Source organism: Haemorhous mexicanus, chromosome 1 (genome assembly GCF_027477595.1).
Source record: "Haemorhous mexicanus isolate bHaeMex1 chromosome 1, bHaeMex1.pri, whole genome shotgun sequence".
Taxonomy (NCBI): domain Eukaryota; kingdom Metazoa; phylum Chordata; class Aves; order Passeriformes; family Fringillidae; genus Haemorhous; species Haemorhous mexicanus.
In genome coordinates, this window is record NC_082341.1 from 66,860,520 (window position 1) to 66,886,092 (window position 25,573).

Sequence of the window (25,573 nt, forward strand, 5' to 3'; positions counted from 1 at the left end):
AGAAAGATCGGGAATGTTTCTTTATTGCAGAGGTCATTATTTATTGTGGGCTATGCTGAAGAAGGTGCTGTCCCTGCAGACATTGTCACCAGCCTGGGGTTGGTGGTGACCATTCTTGGATCTCTTGAACTAAACCAGTGCAGTAGTTGTGGTGTCCAACTTGGCACTTCTAATGGAAAGTCCAAGTTAGGTCATTTATCTACTATGGACTAGTAGTGCCTAACAGAGAATGTTTTGAAGTTGCACATAGTTGAGTCTCCCACTGAAATCTTTGGCTGAGTAAGGTGAGGAAGGGGTTATCTTTGTTATTTGTTTTCTGTTAACCCCTGTGTCATCCAGCAGGAACATAGGAAGTTACCTGATGTTCATTTTTCCTGAGAAGCTTGAAAATGAGGTATTTTTTCTTTATTTACATAATTTCTCCTTGACTGGCTGAGTATGTAACTGCTTGCTGCATTCTTGCTTGTTCATTTGGAACCCAGCAAGTGTTAGGTTGTTGTTTTTTTCCTTTATGCTTCCCCCCCCATAGAAGCACTGAAGCATTCACTTCGGACTTTGGAGAGTAAAAGCTATCTCCCTTAAGCTTCACCCTGCCAAATATCTTCATGGGCTTTGCAAACAAGTAAAATAAGCTTAATTTGATCCATTTCTCCCCTCAAGCCATGCTTTCTCTCCATAGAGGTTTAGAGTGGTGCCACATGTCTGTGCTCTCCTGTGCTGCACGCACTAGTTCTTTTCCAGCTGATGTCCAAATGTTATGGAAACTGCAGATAAGCAAAGTAATGGCAGATGTCAGAGGATGATGCTTGAAAAGTGATGAGTGGTTTGGATTTTAATTAGGGGCCTGACTGCATGGAAAGGAAAGCAGGAGAGCATGGAGACAAAAGTAGTTGAAATATAGTCATTCAAAGGCTCATAAAGTAACAGCGATCCTGAGCAGCTTCTGTAGAGAGGAGATCAGCTGTCATCTCCACATGGGACAGCTTCAGCCAAAGATCTCCTTCTGAACACCACAGCTCCTGTGGCACAAATTTACCTAAAAGCCAAGCTTTTGTTCATTGTGCCATTCAGGGAAGACTCCTGTAGGCAGCTTTGTACCATTTGAAGGCACTGCTGGCCCGTGTGGCCTGAGGGTGCTGTTGCACCGCCTGCACCTTGCCCTGACAGCTGCACCAGAAGCTCCCACTGCTCAGGAGCAGGGCAGCTGCTTTGTCCCACACAGACCAGCTCGACTGTGTGACCAGGGCATGGCCACGCTGTTGTTTTTGGTCTTGGTTGTCTGGGAAACTTGATCTGAGGAGCAAAAGGGAGAAATAAAGGTGAGGAAGATGATGGCAAAGCAATCCAGCCCTGCACCTGTGCTAAGGGCACTGAGCTCTTAGCCAGGCACTGCCAAGCAGCAGAATGTGTGTGTGCAGGTGTGTCTGTTAAATGGCGACTTGATTTTTTTTCCAGCTCCTCTGTTTCCTGCCTACAGATGGCATTGGATTGCAGTTTGATTGCTAGTAATTACATGAACTTCACTGAAGACACACACATCCCTTCACTTAGACTGGTTTTATGAAATGCTTCCATTAAAACATAACCCATCCCTTTTGTAGAGGTCTCAATGTAAGAGATTGGACTGTGTTCTGACATTCCCTGCACAATCTATTCTCAGCAATAATTTTCTTGTTAAAGCACAGAAATTACTGTATGTAACCCAAAATCTATATATGCTGCTATGGAAGCCATAGCATGTGAGGGAAGGGGATCTTAAGTCACAACCTACAATTTTGTTTATTTATCCGCATCTCACAGAATAGCCACAAAACTCATCGGCTGTCAGAATGGAAATACATACAAACACACACAAATAAGGATTGTGAGGTAGGTGAAAAGTTGCCCAGATGGAAGCAAACCAAAAAAAGCCCAATACCAGAGATTTGAGCATGTTGTGTTTCCCTAACAGCAAGGGAAAGGAACAGAATTTGGTCAGTTAAAGTAGATGGGTCTTTAATTTTTGTGTCTGATGGGTCTTTAATTTTTAGAAGCATCTGTGTGTCAGGGGAGGGGAGCTGCTTCTAGCTGCTACTTAGAGTGAGGATGCTGGGTGTCACTCATCTCCTCAGGGTCAGAATGTTTGCACCATCAGTTCCAAACACTGAAGAGCCTCAGCAGAGCTGTCACCCTTGCAGGGGGCCAGTGAGCCTGTTTAAAGGTATGTACTTATTCTTGTGAAAGCTTTTCCTCCTCTTTTCACTACACAGGGGCTTCGACTTGTCATCCACTGAAGCTACTTGGGGAAGAAGGGTAACAAAAAATAGGAATTCATTATATGGCTATGCAGGAATGGACCCTCTGCTGAACAGCAGCAGCACTTGCTGGTGCTGCTTGGTTGACTCTGGCAGCTGGCCCTGGCAGAGCACAGCTTGCACCAGCAGCATTGTGGTGACAGATGGGGTTTGTTTGTGGGGTTTTTGGATGCCTCTCTGTGTCTAGTGCAGACTGTTGGGTTTGCTCTTCACTAGGGTGGTGCCAGGTACCCTTTCAGCAGCTGAGGTACCGCTTGTCCTTCTATGCTGAGCTGCACCAGCCCAGCCACAGTGCTTGAGGCTCATCTGATCTGTCTCATCCGCTCTGGGAAGTCTCCCTTTCCTGCTTTGCTCCCATAGAGGTGTGGGAGAGCCTGGCTGGTATCCTTTACTTCCTCCGTGTGTTACATTTTCAGTCACTGGGACAGAGGGTGATAAAATACACAGGCACCAGAAAGCTTTTTTTAAATGAATTTTTTTAAGAAACTGCATACATCAGAGACAAACAATAATTTAAATACCATGCAGTTTCAGTATGTACAAAAACTAGGACATAGAGATCCAGTTTAATTTTTTCTAGTTATTTACATCATTTTCATACAGCCATAATCTGTTAAATTACAATACTGGAAGATCACGATTGACAGCCACCACACTCACTCCTATACAAAGACAATCTATATACATACACTTGGATATCAACTGGAAAATGCAACTGGTGCAGGAGTAACGGGGACACACAGGAACACAGGGTATGTGCCCGTCACCTCCTCTTTGTTTACAGAAGTTGTTCCAAGCTCGAGCAGACTGAACACCTGGGAAAAATAATTTGTCCCCTTCTTCTTTCCTGATTTTTTATTAGCCTAGTCATCTCCCATGGCTATTTATACAAAGTTATTTTATTTGCAGGCACGTTAGGGAGCCCCCATTCATGTATAACTATGGGTTTCCACCTTGCCCATCTATTTTTATGAGTGCAAGCTTCACTAGGCATGTTGGAAGTGCTCCCCCCTCTCTTGGTTTATAGTGTTTGCATTGCACAGGTGGTGCTGTAGAAATAAAGAAGAGTTGATTTGGTGAGTAGTTGCAGTGATGACAGAATTCAGTGGTTACACATGTATTAGGATGAGATTTATTTGTGTAATGACCTCACTAAATGGTTTCAATTAAAATAGCTAAAAGTCTATCGTGTTCTTTTCCCTGCCTTTTCCTTCTCTTCTGATAATGCCCAATGTGTTCACTAGGAATTGCCTAGACCCAAAAGTTGGTCTGAGCTCCTTCCCAGCAAATCTGCAGCCTGAAACTTCTTCAGCCTGCAAACACCCACCCAGTGGGGTGTAGGGTGGGCAAAAGCCACAATGCCCACATTCCCTCTGAGTCAGAATGGTGTCACCAGGTCCCTGCAACCTTCTGCTGGTGAAGGTGTGCCACTGTTTGGCTTCCTCACCATCACTTTTCCCAAACAATCAAAACTTTTTTGTCTAGATGTTTTGGAACTGCTTTTTCAATCCCCACCACCTCCCCAGCCACCCCTTAGTCCCCATTTCTACTTCATTATTCTGCAGGCTGCTGAATACAGCAGATGTCAAAAAACTTGCACACTTTAAATATTCAGAATTTGGTAGATATAACAAAAATGCTTCTATTCCTTGATTATTACCTCTGAGATGGATTACCTATGGAATAGTAATTTTTATTCTGTGTTGACTTTTCCATTCTCTAAACCTGGTGTAATTTCTTTATTACCACTATTAATCTCCTTCCAATCAGAACAGGGATGACTCTGCTAATGCAGTCTTAGCAGGAATGCCATCATTATGTCCTACACATAATCCAGGTCAAAGGAGAGAAATCATGACTGTTTGTTGTTTGGTTTTTTCCCTTTACTGCCAACAGAATCACAGCTCCTTTGCCATGATAGAGATGGCTTTCACAGATCAGAAAACAATTCTCAAGAAACCAGATTTGTAAAAAAAGGGACCAGTAGTTCCCTAGTCTGTGTGCAACTTCCCAGGGATGCCGGAGGTGGGTGTGCACACTGAGGATGCAGTGCTGTGTTCAGGCCCTGAAAGGAAGAGTCCTGCTGCGGAATGCCTTGGCAAAGGTTAACTTTGCAAACTACCCAGACCCACTGAAGCTAAAAGCAGATGAAGTGTCAGTTTGGTGATACTGCAAACACCTTGTATGGCTTCTTTTTCCTCCCCTTACCCCTTTTCAGGAATAAGCTCTGTTTTCATCTGGGGAGAAATATGGCAATTCTTCCACTTCTGTCTGGTGTCTGCTCAGCTAGGAGTTAAGTAAAAAAACCCAAAAGAAATAAGAAATTAAAAAAAAGCATGGCTGCATGGAGCTGCCCTGGGAACAGCACAAAATCATGGGGCAAGGCTGAGTGTGGCAACTTGCTGAGTAGTCAGCAGGGACCTGCCATGGGCTCACTGGGATGAAGGTGTTGGGGAATGTTTGGCCATCACCCAGGACTTGTCTGTTATGTATCTCAGACAGTGCTCAAGGGTTTATTTTGGGTGTCAGACTGGCAGTGTGGGCACTGCTTGGGGCTGTGCCCGTGAGGGACAGTGGCAGTGCCCAGAGTGATCATTGCCCTGGGGACTCCAGCACTAACAACAGACAGACAGCATCAGCCTGCAACTTCCACCTCCTTCCTCTTAATTTTGTTAATAAAAATGAAACAAACCCTCACCTTTCCCTCCCACTAGCCTACCAAGTCCTGTGATTCCTGTCACCACTGCTCCTTAAACAGTGTCGCTTCCATTCCACAGTGATCCTCTACACTAGAGATGCCAGGGCAGGTGTGAGATCCATGCTGGGAACACAAGGATTTGTTGTTCTTCAGAACAGCTCTGTTCCAGAGCTCTTTGCTAATGCAGTGCAGTCTGTACAGTTAAAAGCATAAAGGCTTTCTTTCCTTGTTTTAAAGCTCTGATGCAGTCTTGTACCTTGTGTGCATATGTATGTGAATGAATTTATGAACACGAACTGAGGTTTTCATGACAATAACCCCAAAGCTGTGTATTCCTGGCTGGTAGTGCTCTGCCTCTGCTGCACTGAGCTGATAACACTGCACACTGAAGGCTTTCACTACCAGTAAACTTCTATCTAAAGCAAGTGTGAGCTGGTGATACAGGGATCACAATGTGTTTCCTCAGGAATCATCACCCGGTCTGGGAAGTACCAGAAACCACCTGTTTTTTACTTTCCTTTGATGTTCCATCTTACAACAGCCAATTCTAATTTAATAACTAAAAATCCACAGCATTGCAAGGATGGCCATGGATGAGAATGAAAAGCTTTTGCTTCTCTCTGCTGGAGGGTCAATCTGTGAGGCACTGAGTGCCACCACCAAGCACAAATGGAGAGCGTCACCCTCGCTGCTGGGGTTGTTGGGGCAGGCTGGGTGCGAGAGCCACTCCATGGGCTCTGTGCAGGTCCTTTGGCCGTACTCCTGCATCCAGAGGAGTGAGGTGAGGCCTGAGAAGAGGCAGGAGTGTTGGCACTACACTGCACTGCACTTGAGCATTAAATGCTCAAGGGTGAGAGGCGTCTTGGCCTGCAAGCAGTGAAGGGCAGTATTAGCATGGAACAGGGGGAGCTGGACAGGGAGCACAGAAGAGAGGATAGATACATGGAAGACAGTGAGAAAGGAAAAATTAGTAAAAGAATAATAGAAATAACTCTTCTGTAGTAAAAAACTTTGGCCTCTCTGTTCAAACTGTCAAAGGAAAATAGCTATTGTGGAAGAAAAGGTGTCCTGGAATAATAATCTGGAACTTCTTACAGTCGTGCTACTACAGTGCTTTCAGCCACTGTCCCAAAACATGGCATAGTAGTATCCTCCAAGAGCTTGAAAGGAATCCTGACAATGTCTGCCCCAGTTTGCTGGCATTATACTAGTTAAGGACTTAATTCTGGAAGGTGATGGCCTAAGTTCAGAAAAGCACTTAATTGTGTTCAGGTTCAATTAAGCCTCTTAGACATATTCTTGAAAGCAGTGAGGCTGTGTGTGCTTCCTTACTGTAGAGCACACACTTAAGTTGGCAAGTAAACCAGGCCCAGAGTGACCAGCTCTCCGAGCTCTGCTTGGTCAGTTTGTGTGTTAAACCACTATAATAAAAATAAATTAAAACCAAAGTTAGAACCAATAAATTCAGAACACCTCTGAATTGCTGTCCTTATGCCCCAGCTGTGGGTACCAGTGACAAGTCCCACCATCCATAAGAATGCCCCAGACTCCTTTTGTTAGGCCAGGTAACACACCTTGTCATGCTTTGCTCAGCGTGAGCATAGGATCAGTTCTTGAGACACCTGATAGAGAGACAATAGATATCCTCCATGGAACTTCCCACCCTTCCTGTTGCGTGTCCCTCTGCAGAGCCGGAGGGCAATCCCAGCCTTTCCTGCTGCCGGGGGCACGCTGGCTCTCACACAGTCACAAGGTTTGGGTGTAAGACAAACTACAAGCGGAGCAGATGCCATGCAGTGACCATGAAGAGATGGGCTTTTGCTTGCTGGTTCTCAGTGCTCTTGTCATTTACTGCTAATGGGCTCACAACCGGGTTTAGAAAATTACACTTGAAAGAGATGGAAAACAAACAGTTGCTAGAAGTGAAGCAGCCTTCAGCAGGGAGTCCTGTTCTTCAGAGGATTTTTCTGCTTGGAAGCTGAATTATGTCTACTGACTGGCTGAAAACTTCTCCAGGGAAAGAAATGCCTTTCTAGTCAGGTGATATTCACAGATGGGCCGGCCCACGGAGAGTTTTGCTCCTTCACTGTCCTCATAAGGTGCTCTCAGCTTGAAAGGAGTGTTTGGTGTAAGTGCTTTAGTGCCGTAGGGGCTCATCGTTTGGAGGCTTCACCCAGGCCAAGTGATTCCTTGAAGACGTCTCAGGGCTCTCTAGGGTTGATGACAGAGGCTTGTCAGGATGAGGGGTGCCTGAAGACAACAATGGTTGCACCACCAGCTGGGCTTGAACACATATGGCAAATCCACATGCCGGGAAAGTCCTATACATAGATGCCAAGTCTTGGCATGATTTCCCACCAGGGGTATTTTCTGTTACTGAAGCTTGAACCAGCAGGTCTGATGATGCTGCAGTACTCATCACATGTAAATACAATTCTACTTTTTTTTAATATTTATTTTTCTACTTTTTTTTTTTCTTTTTCTTTTTTTTTTTTTAAAAAGGCAGTTCGGAAGATTTACATTGTACGTAACAGGGAAGTGAATAATACCAGCACTTATGGTTCCTTTTAGTTATGTTTTGAAGATGGCATAGTAGTCAGGTAGAATTGATCTGCTACGGTCTATGAAACCTAAAACCCAAGGGGAAAAAAAAAGAGGAACAGTAAGATAATATCCTCGCATGTACATTGCACATAAAAAAAAGTAGGAGAACTAACTGCTACAGTGACACCATTAGGCAGTTCAGTTCCTGCAGCATTGACATCAGCTATGCCAGCAAGAGGACCCAAACCAGACAAACACTCACACTTCCTTGGCCCTTGCCAGACTCACAGCTCATAGGCATAAGCTGTTTGCACCAAAATCTACCAGAGGCATTCATACACTTTGGGTCCATCCTATGGGATCCCTGAGCGGGCAATAGCAGATCAGCTAGCCCTCCATACAAGGCCTGACTCCACAAAAGTGGTCTGGTTTAGACAAGCCTTATGCTATTCTGCCAGAAAGATTTACATGCAGTTTAACCATGATTATTCCTTAATGCTGGAGGCTAAAGAGACAAATGGAGCTAAAATGGCCACCCTTCCTGCAAGGCACCTTGTGTCAGAAGGCCTTGGTTTGTCAGATCTGCAAATGCACATTTTTTAAGCTTTGATTTTTCACTCTATTATGAATTAATTAGTGTGTCCCACTAGTAAAGTGACACTCACATTCTTTGCTCTTGCCACTGCTTAATGACATGAAGAGCTCATTACTTTGCTAATGACTTTATAATGGTGATTTATCTAAGTTTATTTAAGGGAAATACTCTCTTTTGTTTAAGCCAGCTTCCTTCAAGTGCATTTTCCCAAAGCCACTTGTCGAACCAGTAAGTCCTGCTGTTCTTCAGGCAAAGCCTTATTCCAGGGTCTGTTATACGAGCTGTGGCTCTCTGCCTGGCCCAGAATTACTGAGTCCAAGCTGCTCAGTGGTTTTCAGACACAAACTTTAAAGGGTCACTGCTTACTCCAACATTGGAAGAGAAGGAAAGTACTGTGCAGAAACCTGTGAAAGCCAAGCAGCCAGAGAGACTTCTGGAAAACTAAACCAGTCTGCATGTTGTGGGATGCTAAAGGCTTCATGGAATTCAAAGGAGCTCTCAATGGAGCTTGACTACTTGTAGCAACACCCCCTTTAAAACAGACTCATCCTTTCTACATTTGTCACCTTGCCCTGGAGGAGCCAAATGTCCCTCAAAGGCTCAGTCACTGGGGTCAACAGATCTAGGTCAACTGTACATCCTAAGGCTTCTCCCAGACCTTGTGGCTCAGGAGCAGCTGGCTTGTCTCTAGCAGCACTCCGTCACTACAAACCCCAGCACAGCCAGCCTAGCACATGATAGGATGGAGAAGGGAGATAGTTTCTGCAAAGTAATATATGCATAATACATGTGGTGAATTTTAATATAATTATTAATTTATACACATAAAAATCTTCTAATACAAAATTAATTTTGCCTTAAGCTTTTCTGTATTTTTCCTAAAAGTACCGCCTGCATTTTTCATGAGCACTGAACTGATGAACACATTAATACAAGGGCAGCTCAAGTTTTTCACCGGATCTCACTGTCACTTGTCTTCAGTACCCAATACTTGTCTTTAAAGTCTCAAGTGTTGATTTGCAAAGACCTGACTTCAGCCCTAGCCCATCGGAGAGGAAAGCGGCTGGTTTGGGCTCATGGATAATTTGTTCAGTTTCTATTTTTAAAACTGAGAAGAAGTCCAAGGTGTAAATAACAGTGCTTGTCTTACAGTGTGGATCTTGCCATGCTCCACTGCATCATGAATGACCAGGTGTGGAGGACAAGACTCAGAGGTCTGTGGGTGGGATCTCTGTGGTGTGGAACAGCTGCACACACAGCAGGGCTCAGTGTGCACTCATTCGGACTTTGCTACGTGCTCTACAAGGGTTCCCTGTCCTCCTTCTGACAACAACTCTTTTTTTAAATTTTTGATCTCAGAAGAACAGATATGCAGCATGATGATTTAAAAAAACCCCACCAGGTTATACTTCATTAAATGGCACGTGCCTGCATAACTCCACATAATGGGGCAGCACGTGTTTGTCTGTGTGAGTTGCTTAAATGTTGTCTAGACCTCATGGTGTGTTCAGTGCATGTTGGATAAACAGCTGCCGGTTTTGATGTTCTTTTGAAAACAACAGTATTCATTTATAGTCTTAAAAAATTAATCTCTCAGCTTACCTTGTTAGATGCCTACTTAATTCATGAACTTCCATTTCAGAGCTTTTAAATTCATTAAGCTCTTTTCGAATGGCTGCCTGCAAAGGACAAAGAAACTCATAAATGTATAAATGAGAGAGATCAAATTAAGGTCACTTTGTTCTCAAAACAGTATATTAAAAGTAAAACAGAGAGATAACATTATCAGAGAGACAAAGACAAACAAAAAAGACTTTAAAATGTGAAAAGGAACAGAGATAAGCATGTTCTAAATCACATAAAGGGAAGAGAGAAATGCTTTGGTGGAATGGCTCAATTTGAAAACATATCTCAGACAATGCAAGTACAGAACCCAATTCTGACTTATTATGTGAACATTTACATGTACAAAATCCAAATTAGCACAAGCATGAGAAAAAAAAGTGCACTGCAGTTTGTGAAGCACTGTGATCTGTTCCACAGCTGGACTGTGACTAGACCGGGCCCAGATCCTGACAGACTTGTGTTTGAGATGTCTTCTGCCTTTATTGGTCCTGAAGTTCCTCAGGTGATGTTACCTAAAGCAACTGATCTTACTTGGGAAGGAAAGAGGCTCCCTGCCCTCTACTCTGCCTTGGGCTGTGCCCCTCTGCCCTGCTCCTCCCTTCTGACCCAGCTGTGCTGTTTATTGAAGTGATTTGACACACTAACCCAGCAGAAAATCTGCCATGGCATGGTGGCATTCAGCCTCTGTGGCTTGTCTGTGAGAGGAAAGAAAATCAGGGGGCACTGGCAGGAAGAAAAATACTGAAGAATAAAAACCAGAGGGGGTGACTTGGAGGGACTGAGCTGCATGGTAGAGATGGTGCTCAGCAGAATTGGCTCAAGTCCCAAGCTCAGAGTCAAGACCTCTGACCTGTGATATTTATTGCTCACGAGTGGTGTCACTGTGAGCATTTGGAGGGGATGTACAAGGTGTCTGCTGTGGCCAAACACTCCCATAGGTCTGAGGTGTGTGCACTGCCTTTCTGTGTGATGCTGAAAACATTAGGATCAGAGGTGGAAAGGGAGTGCTCCAGTAAGTGGCACTCGTGTCTGTCAGGAATTTTTCTCAGTGAAGGAAATCTAAACCAGTATGAGTAGCACAAGCCCAAAACAGGACTTTTGCAACAGCCACTGCTGCATTCAGCAACTACCTTTGCTTTGACAAACCCTAAGTGATGGATTTTGCAAGTGTTTTTGTACAGAAATGGCCTTTCTGCTCCTTCTCCACTGCTTTGGTTTCTTATTTCCCTTTTAAGTTCCTGTCAGGCGCTGCCTCATCCATCAGGACAGAGTGATGGCTATGCAGCAGCTCCTGAGCTGCCTTCAGCAGAGCAATCTGCTACTGAAGTGACTGTGAAGAGGCCACAGGGGTGGTTGACTCCCACAGGGACTGAGATCTATTCCCCCCTCCATTCCTCATCTCTTGGAGAGATGCAGAAATGCCCTTTTCCTTCCCTTAAGAGTCAGACCTGCTAAAGACAAACTCTGACTGAAGGCAGTTCCTTCCACACAGCACACAGAGAAAGATTTACTGGCAAACAGAAAAACCTATTGCTAAAATCTGTTTTTGCAGTAAATCTAGTCTGTGCTGACCAATGAAGACAGCTACTGAATCACAGCTCTGCAAGAAAATAATCCTATCTAGGATGATGCAGCTTTGTTTCAATTTGTCTGGCTATTTTTTCCAACAGTGGACATAGTGTTGAGGAAAAACAGGTCACCTGTATGACAGAAATCAAAATACTGCCCACTGGACCCAAAAAAACCCAATCTATCTGCTTCCTTATGCCATAAAAGGCAACAATATTAGAATGACAAACATCTCTTCTTCTGGTGATGCTTTGCTGAGAAAAGGTTAACTTGAAGGGCTTAACGCTTTTTTTCTGACTACTGAAGTTGCGCATGCATTATAAAAAAAGAAAAAGTGACAAATACTCTGCCTTAATACTAAACTCTTTGCTAGGTTACATTTAATAGTGGTAGTTAAAGCTTGTTCTTTTCAGAGGCATAGGATGAGAGATCAAATCTCCATACCCAGCTGAAGTTCCTCCATGCCTTTATCCCAGACAGGGATCTCTCAAAGGCTGTATAACCAGTTGGGAGATTTATTCCCTCCCTCATCTAATAATTAAGAGAATAAAGCTAAGTCAGTTGACTAATATCTTCTCAAACATGGTGAGGTAAAATAAGAAAAGCTAATTTAACCCAGTATATTATGGTCTATGGACAGTCCTGAGAAAGTTTTTCTTTTTTTTTTAGATCAGTTTATGCTACATTAACTTCACCAAAGCTAAACTGAAAAAATCCCTCTTTCAAGGGGAGAACAATGTCAAAAAAACTGTACAAATCCTTTGGTTGAATTATACAAGTATAACAGGCTGTCCTCTGTGAATAAAACCAAGAGTACCAAAAATGCACCACAAATATGTGGCTGGAAACTCTGCTAAAGCTCTAAACATTGGCCATCATGTTCTCCATTGCTGAATGAACAAGTTCCATGGCAAAGAAGTAGTCAAGGCCTGAATTCAGGTATCTGAAAGTCTTTAAAATTAAATGGGCATCATAGAGTGACTATAAGATTCATGAGTGAATCACTGAACCTCATAGTCCTTGCTTCTTACAATAAAAAAAAAAACTTTTAAATATTTTTCCTGAGGTCCCATTAAGATCCTCAGACTGTGACTGATATAATTTGCCACCAACTTAATAGGTATTAATGCCATCAATGTCAACACCAGAGACACTATTTAGTGGAAGTTCCACCAGTGCTCAGAGGGCAGTGCCATCAATACCAAAGTGTGCCCTTTTTTCATCTGCAGGTCTTGTGTGATTTCAGTTCAGTGCTTAAAATACTCTGTGGCAGAAATCCTGAGCAAACACCTCTGTTGTAACACACTAGAGAGAAGTGACTCTGGCTTTGGAGGGATGGAGGTATCTTTGCCAAACTGACCTGCTGGCATTTTCACACCCAAGCCTGTTCTGTCCTGGCACTGCCGTTCTGGCACACATTCCTGTCTCACTGCTCTGCTAAGTCTTGCCAGAGCTCTCAGCTGGCAGCATAATGTGGTAAGACCAAAACCAACCAACAAATAACAGGGCTGTCATCAAGACCTTTCCTCAAGGGGCTTCGGATTCCTTCCCTCCTGGTTTCCATGCATATAGAAACTTTCTTGCCAAAGATTTATGCTTCAAACAAACAAACAAACAAAACCTCATGAATGGGAAAAAACCACAGGTGTGTTGGAAAGGGATGGTAGATGTTTATTCCTTGACAGCCATGGGACCTGTTTGCCACGACACGCTCTGGCTGTTTAGGCCACGGCTCTCCCAGAGTTGCCCCCCTTACTTTGTCGGCGGCTGTGAGTCGTGTCCAAGGTTTGTCTGCCCTCCTGTCGTAGTCCTGCGCGTCTGCCACTTCCACGTAGTCACTGAAGCGGATGAGGATCTTCCTCTCACGTAGCTCTTCTACTGTGGGCCTTTGACTCAGCTGCACGTTTGAGGAAGGAGTGGAAAAAGACGTCAGGACTTTGCTTTTTCCCTGCAGAGTGCTGCTAGAGGATTTATTTTACTGCAACTACCGTGATGGTAATAAGAGGGTTTGGACATTCCCAGTGCTTTGTTTTTGTCTGCCTTTCATGGAATCGCTACCTGGGAAATGCCCACTTGTTATAAGACCTTGAATATCATCTCACCTTGCTGCCAGAGCAGCCCACGGTTCTTTGGGAAGCTGCTGTGGCTGGAGACCACAATTCCCAGCTGAGGTTGATCACCCTTGGCAGAAATGAGATGTAAGGCAAGAAAGTCTCCTAGTGCACTGATGCCCCAGGAAGAGACAAAGGTCACAACACTACTCTAAAATGACCTGCACAGGCTGTGCACTTTCAGCCTTCTGCTGCTGTTGTCTGCACTTTTGTACTGCCTTGGGAAGAGTCAGGCCAAGGCATGGAGTGGCTCCTGCCATGAATTCCATGCAAAAGGTGAAAACTGACTTTCTTTACCATTCTGATATTCTGCAGACCTGTCCTTACCTCCAGAAAAGGCAGGCAGGATGATCAGTGCTCATTGAACTTTTAACTGTCTCTATTGACAGCTGTGGTTTGTATCATGGCCTATTTGATTATTAAAATTTTATGTTGCATACTACAAGCCAAAAGAAATGGCAGTGGTGGATTGTATCACGTCAGGAAAGCATCTTCATTGTTTCAAGCATTTCTTTCAAATTCCACAGCAGAATAGGCAGCCACAGTAAAAAACTCCTCTTAAATTAGTGTCCTGATAGCACACGTGTCACACAGCCAGTTACATGGGCAGGGACAGCAGTTGGCTTTCAGGGATCAATTCTCCTTGGATGCACAGCATGCTGGTGAATGTCAAAAGCAATTACACAATCGTTTCTGAAGGTGCTACATAAATGTGTGCATGTGGCTGTAGATTAGCGGGAAAGTTTCACTGTTAGAGTAGAACATTTGTAACCAGGATACATCAGGAAAAATAGTATCTTGATAACAATTTCCTACAGTGCATCATGCTCTTCCCACTCACTAGAAATAGATGTGTTTGAAATACTTTGCCCTTGTGAAGGGTGAAGGATCTAAATATTTAATAAAATGCCTGAGATTCTATTCTGCAGCTTTATGCCCCTGAATCCACCTTTCTTCCAAATTAAGTATCTCAGTTCCCTGCATTTCATCTTCCAGGGAGAATTAAGATTTAAAATAGCCAGGTTACTAAGTGAAGGGTGAAAAATCCCTCTTTTCTTTGGTGCTTGGGTGGAGCTCCACTACCCTATTCTGCATCTGGCTGTAAGCCTGTGTGCTTGTTCTTGGCACCGTTGGTTGTCTTCCTCTTCTCTGTTTAGAATATATGATTGTGATGGGAGCCAGCAGCGGGGCTGCTCTCCTTACTCGAGCATCCCTGAGCATGCACACACAAATTGGGTTCAAACACCTCATGTGGAGAGTCTGCAGAGCTGCACTAATGTCCTGCTTGTGAGATGCTCAGGAGAACGGGAATAAGGATGGAAAAAAGATGCACTGACTCTTGTGCCTGTGCTCCTACTGGGACAGATTCCTGAAATCCATGGCTGGTATCACATAGTTCATGTGTAGCCATAAATCTACATACATTTCCATATATAAATACATGCACACAAAATATATTCAGTACATTAAACCAATGTGCCAATTTGATCATGCTAAGTGTAACGAGAGAGACAACCACGCTAAGTCATTTTCTAAAAGACATTAATTAAGGCTACATTATTTGAATGGTTAACAACTTTCTCTGTCTTCTTGTCATAGCATTGCAGAGATTTCTTGTGACCTTCTAGGTGTGAGAGTCTTGCAGTATGTTTGGGCTGCCCAGAGCTCCCTTAACTCTTGAATAGCTGGGAAACCAACTTTGCAGGACAGACTGTAAGCAGCCCCACTGCAGGTGTCAGTTCAATGTGTGTCCACGCTGAGGGCACAGCTCATCTGAGATCTCACCTTGCAGTTTATTTTTATGGCCTGTGAGCTTTGGTCTCTTGGGTCTAAACTGCTTAACGCTGCAGAGTCCTTATCAAGCAACACCTGAGAACAAGCTCTTCTAACAGGCAGAAAGAATAGGGCACATTCAAAAATTACAGGACAAGGACATGGCCAAGGGCACCACGCAATTGTCTGCACAAGGTGTGGTGCTCCAAGCAGGGAGAGGGGTTCTTACTGACCCTTTTAAATTTGCTTCAGTTAATGTCAAAGGGATGTATGTGAGTATGTCTGGACTTTTTCTGTGTGCAATACCTTTTACATTCCTATTTACCTATTTGAGAAGATCTGGGAGCTGAGGGAGCAGGGTAATTCTATGGTGAGTGACTAATTATATGAGTGTGAACCAGGGTAAAAATCCCTTTCAAAATAAATGGATTTGTATTAATGCAAGAGCGGTAAATGAGGACAGGACCTCTCATGCCTTGTCACAGGAGGTCAGATTTTCTTCTGTATATTCTGGAGCACTGTAGATACAAATGGGCATTTCCCAGGCTTTGATACCAAGGCAATTTGAAAGGGAAGGTTTAACACATCCCCTGTTGTCTGTGGCATATGAAATGAAGCACACCCAAGCACTCCCACCAGGTAAAGTGGAGGCGGACTTACTGTTGCCAGTCTGGTCTTGGGATTTAGTCAAATGCAAAAGGCTAAGTTTGCCCCACTTCAGTCACAAGGAAGCTTATCTTAGCATGTCGTCATTGCCTGCTCTGTTTCCTCATTAAAATGTTACAGTTGTTATTTAAAGAAGAAAACCAACTGAAAAATTACAAACCCTAACCAGCAGAACCTCTCCCCCTCCTTTGCTCCCCACCTTCTGCAGTAAAGACTTAGGAGCAGGATGTGATGAAAATGCCCTGAAGACCTTTCCTTCTGACTAAAAATGCAGTTTATCCAAATTAACCACTAACCTTTTCTTCTTCCCTGACCTTTCTGCTCCCTGCTGCCTTTCTCTCACCTCTCTCTGATGAGTCCCACCTCTCTCAAGAGTTCATTATTTTCAACAGCCTTTGCTGATGTAAGCCAGTGAAGGTCAGTTAAAGAAAAGCTTGAACATCTTCAAGCAGGGGAGACATTTCCCAGAGAGGCACCAGTGAACAGAGCATTTAAATTGGACTGGGGCAAGAATTTAACAGGAGCAAAGATTTCAGATTATGGCACCGATTTTAAGAAACATCCACACCTCTTCAATTTGATAGTCAGTATTTCAGCTCTGAGAGATTTCCTTTTGGAGCTAGACCTCTGAGAAAAATAAGCTATTGGCAGTGGGGGGATAGGAAGCAGTAAACAGCTCTGGGGATTGGGAAGCATGGTGCCATTTAAGAGAAGAGAAGGTAGGAAAAGAAGAGCTCTATTCTACCTTGCAAGTGATTTGTAGCATGTTCTGTTAAGCCAGGCTACAATTCTCTCTCTGTAATGGAAGTCCTCAGGGGACATTCAGGCTTGTGTTAATTGCCTTGGTCCTTGGCCAAGTTTGTCGTGGTTCAGAGAAGATATGTTCTTGGTAGTAATTCGCGGGGACCCAGATCTCCCTGTGGACGTGACCCATCTGCAACACTTCCAGAGGGCTTCTGCACATTAATATTCTTTGAATGGGCTGGAGGTCAAGACCAGTGCTCAGAGAAAAAACCTTCCTAATGCACATGTCCCTCCACTCAAATGATGCAAGCCCGCGTGCCCAAAGGCGCTCGGTGGGCCCGAGGGGCAGGGAGAGAGAGGACAGGGGGGCTGGGCATTCCAGGGCATTCCGGCAAACATGCTTCCACTCTCCTTCCTCGGGCAGGAGGGACCCGAGTGGCTGAGAAACTTAGCCAACAGCATGTCCTTCACTTTGTTATTTGAATGGTGGCTGTTTCTCACCCCAGTTAATGTAGAACTAGATGAGTCGGAGAGGATGGAAAATGCTAAAAGGGGCAGCTTGCTATAGGTCACCTGATTTCTTTATAATGTTGGTTTTTTTTTAGAAATTGCCTGTCCAGATGATGAATTCAACTGGATATTTATTGCTGACTTTAATAAGGCATCTAGACCTAGCAAGGTAATCTTACTTATTACAGCATGTCACGTTACAACTTATCATCATAACACTGTAACAAAATGTCTGTGCTGACAGAACTTTAGGAATAGCTTTGTTATGGATGGAGTGGGTTCTTCCCTTGGAATTGGAATGTTGCCACCAAAAAAAATTGGGGACAGTAGCAGTTTCTGTAGTGCAAGGTCAAAAGTCTCATCAGTGGCTTCTACAGAACCCACTTCCCTTCTTATAGCCCAACTACACACGTTTCCAAAAGAGGCAACATGGCAGAGTTTCCTCATGTTGAATTTATCCTGCGAGCACATGTGTGCTTGAAAATTCAGTGCAAACAGAAAGGGCTGCTGGGCAACACACTTGCTCTGCTCAATTAAACTTCTGCTTGATCTGGGGTTTAAAATCCTTTGGTACTAAGACTTCAGTACCAACCGACAGAAGGAGCTTGCCACTCTGCTGTAAACACGACACATCTGGGACAGGCTCATGAAAGACACAGCTGGGGAATAACAACTATTTTTGCAGGATTCACTCAGTGGTTGGCATTTCTAGTTGTTATCTAAAACACTTGCACATTTTATTCACTTCTTTTCTCAAGTGATTTCTGAGCTTTAAGATGATATGTTTGGTAGGTGAGAACAAAATCTGTTGTTAGATCAGCCCTGCAGTTCTTTCATTAAAATTGCATGTGTCACTAGAACAATTTACAACAGTTTAAAAAGGTGATCCAAATCAAACAATGTTAAGTCTTGTTGCTATCAGCCTCAGAAATGTGGGGGAGAAAAATCTTTACTAGAGAGGAAGCCAAAAAAAAAGACTAAAAGGACCATGAACAAGGGTATGAACATTAAACAGCCAAATGCCAGGGCATTGGACTGATGTTGCTTTCCCTGTGGCTCCTACATAAAAGTGCAAACAAAGCAAGAAATCTCCCAGAAAACTGCTGAGGTTTTAGGGAGCAGACACTGATGTGAAGCAGTGACAGCCTGGATGCTTTAGCTGGGCTGTGGCCTCTGCCTGAGACAGCTGGTTCCTGTGCTCTGCACCTTTCCTACAGGATAGTGAAGGACGGGAACCGTGTGGCGATGGTACCGGCTCAGTCAGCGAGCCCTCACTTCTTAGGCAGCACATTGGGAGTGGGGAGCTTTGCTCTCTATCTATTACAGCTGTTCCTCAAATGGCATCAAGCTCTGCACTGAATTCCTGTACATGTTTACCCTTCAATGTACAGAGAAATTGAAAGCCTGGTAAAATGGCATTTCCAGCCTTTGCGCAAAGCCTCAATCCCAAGAAACATCTGCAATGCAGCTAGGATCTTTTCTTTCAGGCAGTGCTAAGAGGGAATGCAAAATCATCCCTGTCATCGTGGTGAGGAATAGAAGTGTTTTACAAACAATATTATGGCTCTCTAACTCCTGCAGACTACAGCAGCATCCCCCCACTGGTCACCAAGAATTCTACCTATTTACATGAACTGAGAATAAGGCATGAGATTTTTAACAGTGGTAGAAAGCAATTCAGTTCTCAGAATGTAACCTTTCCACATGTATTTAGAGACCTTTCCTTGTTATTATTTATACCATGAAAGCTGTGATCACATAGGTCAAAAAACCTATGCCATCTAAAATTGTACAGAAAGGGAATGGTGCTGCTTCACAAGTATGTGAGTTTTTAGAGGGCTTTCATTACCCTTGGAGATAGGAAATATGTAAGTGCTGAAAGAAAGTTAATCTGCAATAGCAGGATGGGTTGTTCACTGCCTATGTTTGGGCATCCGTAGGCATTTATGCCAGCTGCAAAACTGAATGTGTACATCTGAAATGACTGTTCTTCAGTTTTAAGAGTAAATGACTTTTGAATCAAGCGATGCTGTTTTGTTTGTCCTTCCCTGCCAATACAAGATTGTTTTCTGCACTATATACTTTTTCATAAATGCTTGTCTTTATTTAGTTTAAATGCCTCAATTGACAACATCTCTTTCCAGAAAATGTTTAGCTTCCAGTTTCATGAGGGTTTTTTTAGTGGAATTTTCAAATCAGCATTGCTTTAACTTTGCTCTCTGTAATGACTACAGAAGCCATTGCATTTACAAGAAGCACTGGTCCTTGTAAGTGCTGATCTTTATCCTTCACTGTTCAAAACTCCTCCAGTTATGATGACTAGATTTTCTTTTTTCCTGTTTGAAATGTTACCAGCAGTAGCCTGCAAAGTGGTTTCCTTTGCTCTCTGTGGACTTACACCCTGCAATATCGTTGATTTCTTTTAAAGATTTTTTTGTAAGACTTTTTTCACACTCTATTTTGAAAATGGTGCTGAAGAAAGGAAAAAGGCAAACAACTGTGCAGTAGGGAGAAAGTTGCAGTAGTGTCATAGCAGGATCAAAATTGCTTCTCACCTTACGTGTTAATCTTCTCTTAATCTCTCGTTTTTCCTCCTGCTCCTCCTGCTCATTCCGGGCTGTAAAAGATTTACAAGGATCTCAGACTGTGGACTCATCAGGCATGCACCGTTTGCAACAAAATAAGCCTTTCCATCAGTAAGTGTATTAATGTTTCAGGATCTCTCTGATGCACAGTATGTCCCTCTGGGGCTGGTGAACATCCTCGATCCGTAGCTACTGCGCTTCTTCACATGCCTCATAAAACATCTACAGCTCCTTCCTTTCACTGTGTTGGCACCTCTTCATGTGTGGCACTTTCTAGAAGGGCTGGGCAGCAAGCCAGCTCTTCAAAAAATGTTATCTCCCTGCCCACAGGCCTGGTGGCCTCAGGGGGCTCAGCTACGATAGGGCTGGATTCTGCAAGGTCAGTGGTTGGAAAAGAAACACATGCATTTTTTTTTCATCTGGAGAATAATTTCTTGCAGCTACTTTTTGTAGATAATAGAAAAAAAACCTTTGGAACAGAGGTGCCAGGCAAATTGTGCAACTTCCCATGGCACAAACAGAGTGAAGGAGAGTGTGTCCTTCCATCATGAGCCTTCAAAGTACCATACTGGAGCATAAAAACTAATCCCAGGTCAATTAAATTTCAACATTAAGCCAAAAGATCATGTGCTACAAGTTCTTACCAGGGCATGCCTCAACTCTTCTGCCTCAAGAGCTCGATCATATTTGAGTACACTAACTCTTCTTCAACTTAGGAGCAGGCTGACATGCATTGTCTCTGCATTGACTTTTACCAAGTCACTAAAATCTCAGGCTTCCAGGTACTCAGCTTCTTGATCATTTAGGATCTGTCTCCAGTGCTTCACTGATGGCTGAAATGCTCTTTACTCCAATCATGCAGGTGAGAGCAAACACAACTCATCAGCTTTTCCAGTAAGTACTCTGTGCCCCTGCTGGGATCCAGTTTTTGCTCAGCTAGGACTAGCTCAGGCAGGAATAACTCTCTGCAGGGGACATTATGGGCCTCAAAGGCCAGCTGAGGATAGGTGTCTCAATTTAAATTGTTAAACTTTGGACTGCACTAAACTCAAGGGGGCATCCCAGGTTCCTCTCTGCTGATCCTGCAGATGGAGCAGGCACCTCCTGCAGAGCAGCAGGAACAACCCACCAGCCCTAGCTTCCTCAGCTGTGAGAGCACAAGCCAGCCCTCTCACTAGAAAACTGGGGCTTTCCCCACACAGAAATGAGATCTAAAGTTCAGAGCCCGCAGAAGCCTCTGAGCAGGTGAGGAGGGCTAAGCTGGAAACCAGGTTTCTTGCTGCTCAGGACAGACAGTGGTATCACAACTGCTCACTGACTTCAGCAGGACTGGGAAATCTCCACCAAAGTGGACAAAGAACCTGTCAATTTGATGATGTTTCAGACTACACTTCTGATTTTTAAGTGCCATTTTACCAAAAATACTGCTTATATTTTCAGAAGGAAGGAAACCAGTAGGGACTAAAAAGAACACAAGACAGCAGGGAGTTACAACTGTCTTTTTAAGCAATCACTGGAGTACCTACACTGATAAATATGATTTTCCTCTTTCAGTGGTTTCTGTCCCTACTGGGCTGGATACTCCTCCAGCAATTGATCCTCCAGCTATTTTTTCTTCCCTTTGTGTCTCAAATTTGGAGGAGCTGGTTCTGTAAATGCTTGCTTTCAGACACAGCACTAACTAAAGAGAATCCACAGAGTCAGGGTAGAACTGCAAGCAGCCAAGGAGTTTCATACATAAAATTTAGTAATGGCTATTAATTTTTGTCCTTGGCATCCGATGTTTTTCTCTTCTCCTCACTCTCAGCCCAGCCACCCACTTTCAGAGACAGCCAGGCAGGCTTAAGACTTCAGGCAGGTAAAAGCTGTAAAATAGGAATACATTCTCCTTCAAAACTAGAAAGTGACTTTGTTTTAGCCTATTTCTTTGAAGTTAAGTCATGCCAATCTTGTGAAGCTACAGAACTGATGCTCTATTTCATCTTAGGTGTTCAGGAGATTCTCTGTTTCTCTAACCCTGTGTGTCAGGGTGATATAGGTGCAATTTTCACACCTGATCTCCGTGCCAGTGTGAAATGTCCCCCAATACTGTTTGAGGCATTCAGAACCCACCTAACTATAATTTTTGTGAGGAATTTATGCAACCTTGAATGTGCCAGGCTGACAACTGGATTGCTTTTATCCACCTGTGAAGTAGCACATAGGTGGTGCATGATGGAGGATGGAGGCATCTTTCCCTATACCCTTGGACAGCAAGTACAGCTGCAAAGTGTTCTTTAGTCTTCAAACTAACCCTGCAGGCCTGGACTCCTCCCACTCCATGTTCTTGACCTAAATATGAGTCAGTGAATGGGGTATGCTTCAGTGAAGGAGATCTACAAGAACCAGTTGTCTGTCTCTGCTGTTTCCTTGCTGTGGCTGCTGTGATTCCACTGTTGCTATCAGCAAGAAGCAGAACTTGGCAATGGATGCTTTGCCCTAGTAAAGATAATTGATAATTATTGCAGTAGCACAGACCTAGGAAGCATTCAATTCATGTATAAAGACTCCCTGTCCAACCACATTTTGCCTCATTTTTCCCCATCAGCATGGGCAGGAATGCAGTTACATGCGTAACAGGAACATCATGGTACCAGACACAACATTTTCATCAGGGAGATTTCAGCTTTAACTGCAGAGAAAGTCCTGTTTAGTCTACCTGAGAACTTGGTAGATTTTCTTTTGTGTTTGCGTGTGCTCTGGGCTGGGCTTTAGCAAATTACTTGACCTGCTTATTTCACAGTCTTTTTTTAGCACTTCCTTTCTCCCTACACTCCATTATATTTATTATAATGCTCCTCATTATTATAAGTCTAGAGAAATGACAAAAAATGACATACAAATCAGAAAATATTTATATTTAGTTGTTTAAGTGTAAAGTATGTTTATGCTTTCTTTTTAAAATTATGTAACAAATTTAATTTTTTTTCTTTCCTGCTGTGGTTCACCAAAAGTTGGAATGCCTTGGAAATACCATATTACTCTTTCCTGTAATTAGGAAACTGTTAGTTTACCAAGACACAGATATTTGGGGCAGATCTGTGCTAAAGCAAGCTAAAAAAATTCAATTTAGGAAATACAATGTGGTTCTGGAATCAGGGTATTATTTTCAAACATCCATATCATTTAAGAGCCTTTATTCAATTAAAAAAGAAACTGGTGTCACTCAAGGGGTAATTCCTCTGACATGTAAGACACCTTTAGGGCCCTCTGTGACTGCTGTGCTTGGCAATGTGACCTTTAGGAATGTCTGCAAGGCACCCAGCGTTGGAGATGCTGCTCTCTGCTGATGCTGGTTCAAAGCAGGTGCCCAAGATGCCACCTTCCCCAATTCCAGGGCAGTGTTTGCTGGTCATGCACCAGTGCCAGGTGGTGCCTGATATGTGTTTGTTCAGAGGTCCCAGGATGACAACATGAGCTGCCAAAAAATTGGCCTCTGTCTCTCTGTGCCTGAGCCTGACATCAGTCACGTCGTGGGTCCCCCCTTCTCCAGCTGTTCTGCTACGCCCCTGGGAGACAATCACAGCTGGATGTGCCAAATATTTCCCCAGGTTCTGCCCCTGCCTTCCTCCAGCAGCCAGTCGCCAGAGCCAGGAGCAGACAGAAGGAGTACGGTTATTAAGAGAGGGCTGGTCCCAAACAAATGCCTTTTCCAGCAGCCTCAGGCTTGCCCACGCCACTCTACCGTCCGGTCTTTTCTCCTCTTTGCATTCACATTGGTGTCTCTCTCTCTCTCTCTCTGACTGCCATGTCTAATAACATCAACAGGTGAAATGACCCTGCTGGGCACTAACACTATCATTAATCTGCTAAGAATTTGATTTTGAAGTATTTGAAAAATGAATTCTGCTGATTTTCAGAGAATTAATCTTCTGCTACCACATTTTCATGATTCTATACAATGCAGCTATTCGAACAAGAGGAGGTGAATAAGGACCTACCTAAGGAGACATTATGTATAAGGTATCATTTTGGAATACTTTTTTCTGTAGTAATTTTTAAAAAAATTCCTGGAAATCTGCATTTACTTACTTAAAAGGGGAAAAACTTGTTTGTTTGTTTGTTTTTTGGAGGGGGGGTTTCTGTTTCCAAAGTAACAACAACAATTAGATAAACAGCTTTTTTTGTTTTTAATATTCAAAACACTTCCATGCAAGTAAAGAAACTGTAATTTTCTTCCTGTTCATTCATGAGGTTATGAAAGTTGGACTTGGTCCAGCTTCCCTTGAAATCAGTGGCAATGTATCTACTAACTTGGTTCAGGATTTCTGAGTGGTATTTTGTCCCTTTAAAATAACATGGGCTGAGGATCGACCAGCAAATTTTTGGCTGATTTAAAGGGAGAGTTTCAGGGGAATAACCCTGAGTCACACTGGATTCTTTTTTAAATTGAATAAAGGCTCCAGCTAACATAGATTGCTGTGAAGATTTTTAGGAAAGCTAATCGAGCTATGCCCTAATGTCTTTACTAACTTACAATGGGATGTTCATCTATATAAGTGCTGCACAAACGTGGTTTTTCAGGATGCCTGACCCCCTGTCTGGAATGTCATTCAAGACCTGGGATTTTTTCCTCTTAGGTTGTTTATTCTTGTAAATTTACTGACTCTGATTTGAAAGAACTGTCTCTGCAGATCTAGATGTTGTTACAGACCTTCACGCTTATTTGCACTTACGATGCCCTTTATTATTTTTAATTATTATCAGTGATGCTTACAGAGAATAGTTGATGTTTATAAAAAACACCAAATGTATATGAAACCGAACTCAAATTATCTGGCTTTGGTTAAATGTCAGCAGAATCAGGACTTACGTTTCAGTATGTTCCTCTGCTCCAATTCTTCAGCAGTCGGCCTCTGGCTCAGTCGTCTGCGAAAAAAGTCCAAGATCAGTTTTTGGACCATATCATATTCTCCTCAGTTCTCTGCCTTGAAGAGTCACTTTGGGGTGTGAAAGGCAGAACAGAAAGCACTGACACTGCTCCATTATGTACTTGGTATGCCTGGACCATGCGTGACACACACCATGCTTCGCTTTCACAGTTTCCTCTGTTTCCAACCCACGAAAGACAAAATATGTTATGTCATCTTAGGCATGACTCTCCCACCCCTACCCCAGGCAGAGCTGCTGAAAGCTAAGCCACACAGATGTCTCCACTTAATTTCCTTCCCTCCATGCCTTCTTGCTGACTTGCACAAGTATTTCTAGCTAGGATCCAGCTAACCCTCTCACTGCCCTCTTGCCAGCCTCCCGACTGCGCCCCGTTGGTTCACACAGCATTTGAACACACAGACACAGAAAAACAAGGGACTGTTTGGCAGCAATGAGGGCAGAACAATAGCAACCCTCCTCCTCCTCTTGTGGCTTTTATTAAATCCTATATTGAAGGATCAGTGTGGCTTGCTAGTCAATCTGTCTGTAACAGGGTCAACAAATGCCACAATCTAATTACAAATGGGGGCTCTGTACATAGGAATGACCTGAATATTCAGAATAAAGAGCAAGCACAAAAGGGTCTTTGCAAAACAAAATAAACCAGAGAGATGACATCAGAAGTCAGCACTGTTGGGCATCCTCATACTTTTATCCAAGTCAATGGGTGTTTTGTCAATGATACCAATGACATGACAGAGCCTTCTCTTCCCTCAGACTTGGTCACTCAGAGAAATTTCCAGCTTGAGGGTCCCAGTCTCTGTCAACCGGACCAGCTTCACTGCGAGTTACTGGTTACTGGGCACTGATAATGCTGCATGGCTTCATCTTCTGCAAGGAATGTTCCCCTGACCCTGGGCACAGCAGCTCCCTGAAATGGAGCTGGC

At 43.5% G+C, this 25,573-nt stretch overlaps 1 protein-coding gene across 2 annotated transcripts in view; it reads right to left on the reverse strand.

The window, feature by feature from the left end:
• Positions 1-2,828: 2,828 nt before the first annotated feature.
• Positions 2,829-25,573, reverse strand: part of PHACTR1 (phosphatase and actin regulator 1) — a 143,221-nt gene continuing 120,476 nt past the window's right edge. For both annotated transcript variants that reach the window (XM_059852248.1, XM_059852238.1), the window contains 5 exons: positions 24,568-24,623; positions 19,686-19,747; positions 13,083-13,223; positions 9,734-9,810; positions 2,829-7,622 (listed from right to left, as the gene is read on the reverse strand). In XM_059852248.1, the coding sequence (XP_059708231.1) occupies positions 7,607-7,622; positions 9,734-9,810; positions 13,083-13,223; positions 19,686-19,747; positions 24,568-24,623 (352 nt within the window). In that variant the 3' untranslated portion in view covers positions 2,829-7,606. The remainder of the gene's footprint in view (positions 7,623-9,733; positions 9,811-13,082; positions 13,224-19,685; positions 19,748-24,567; positions 24,624-25,573) is intronic.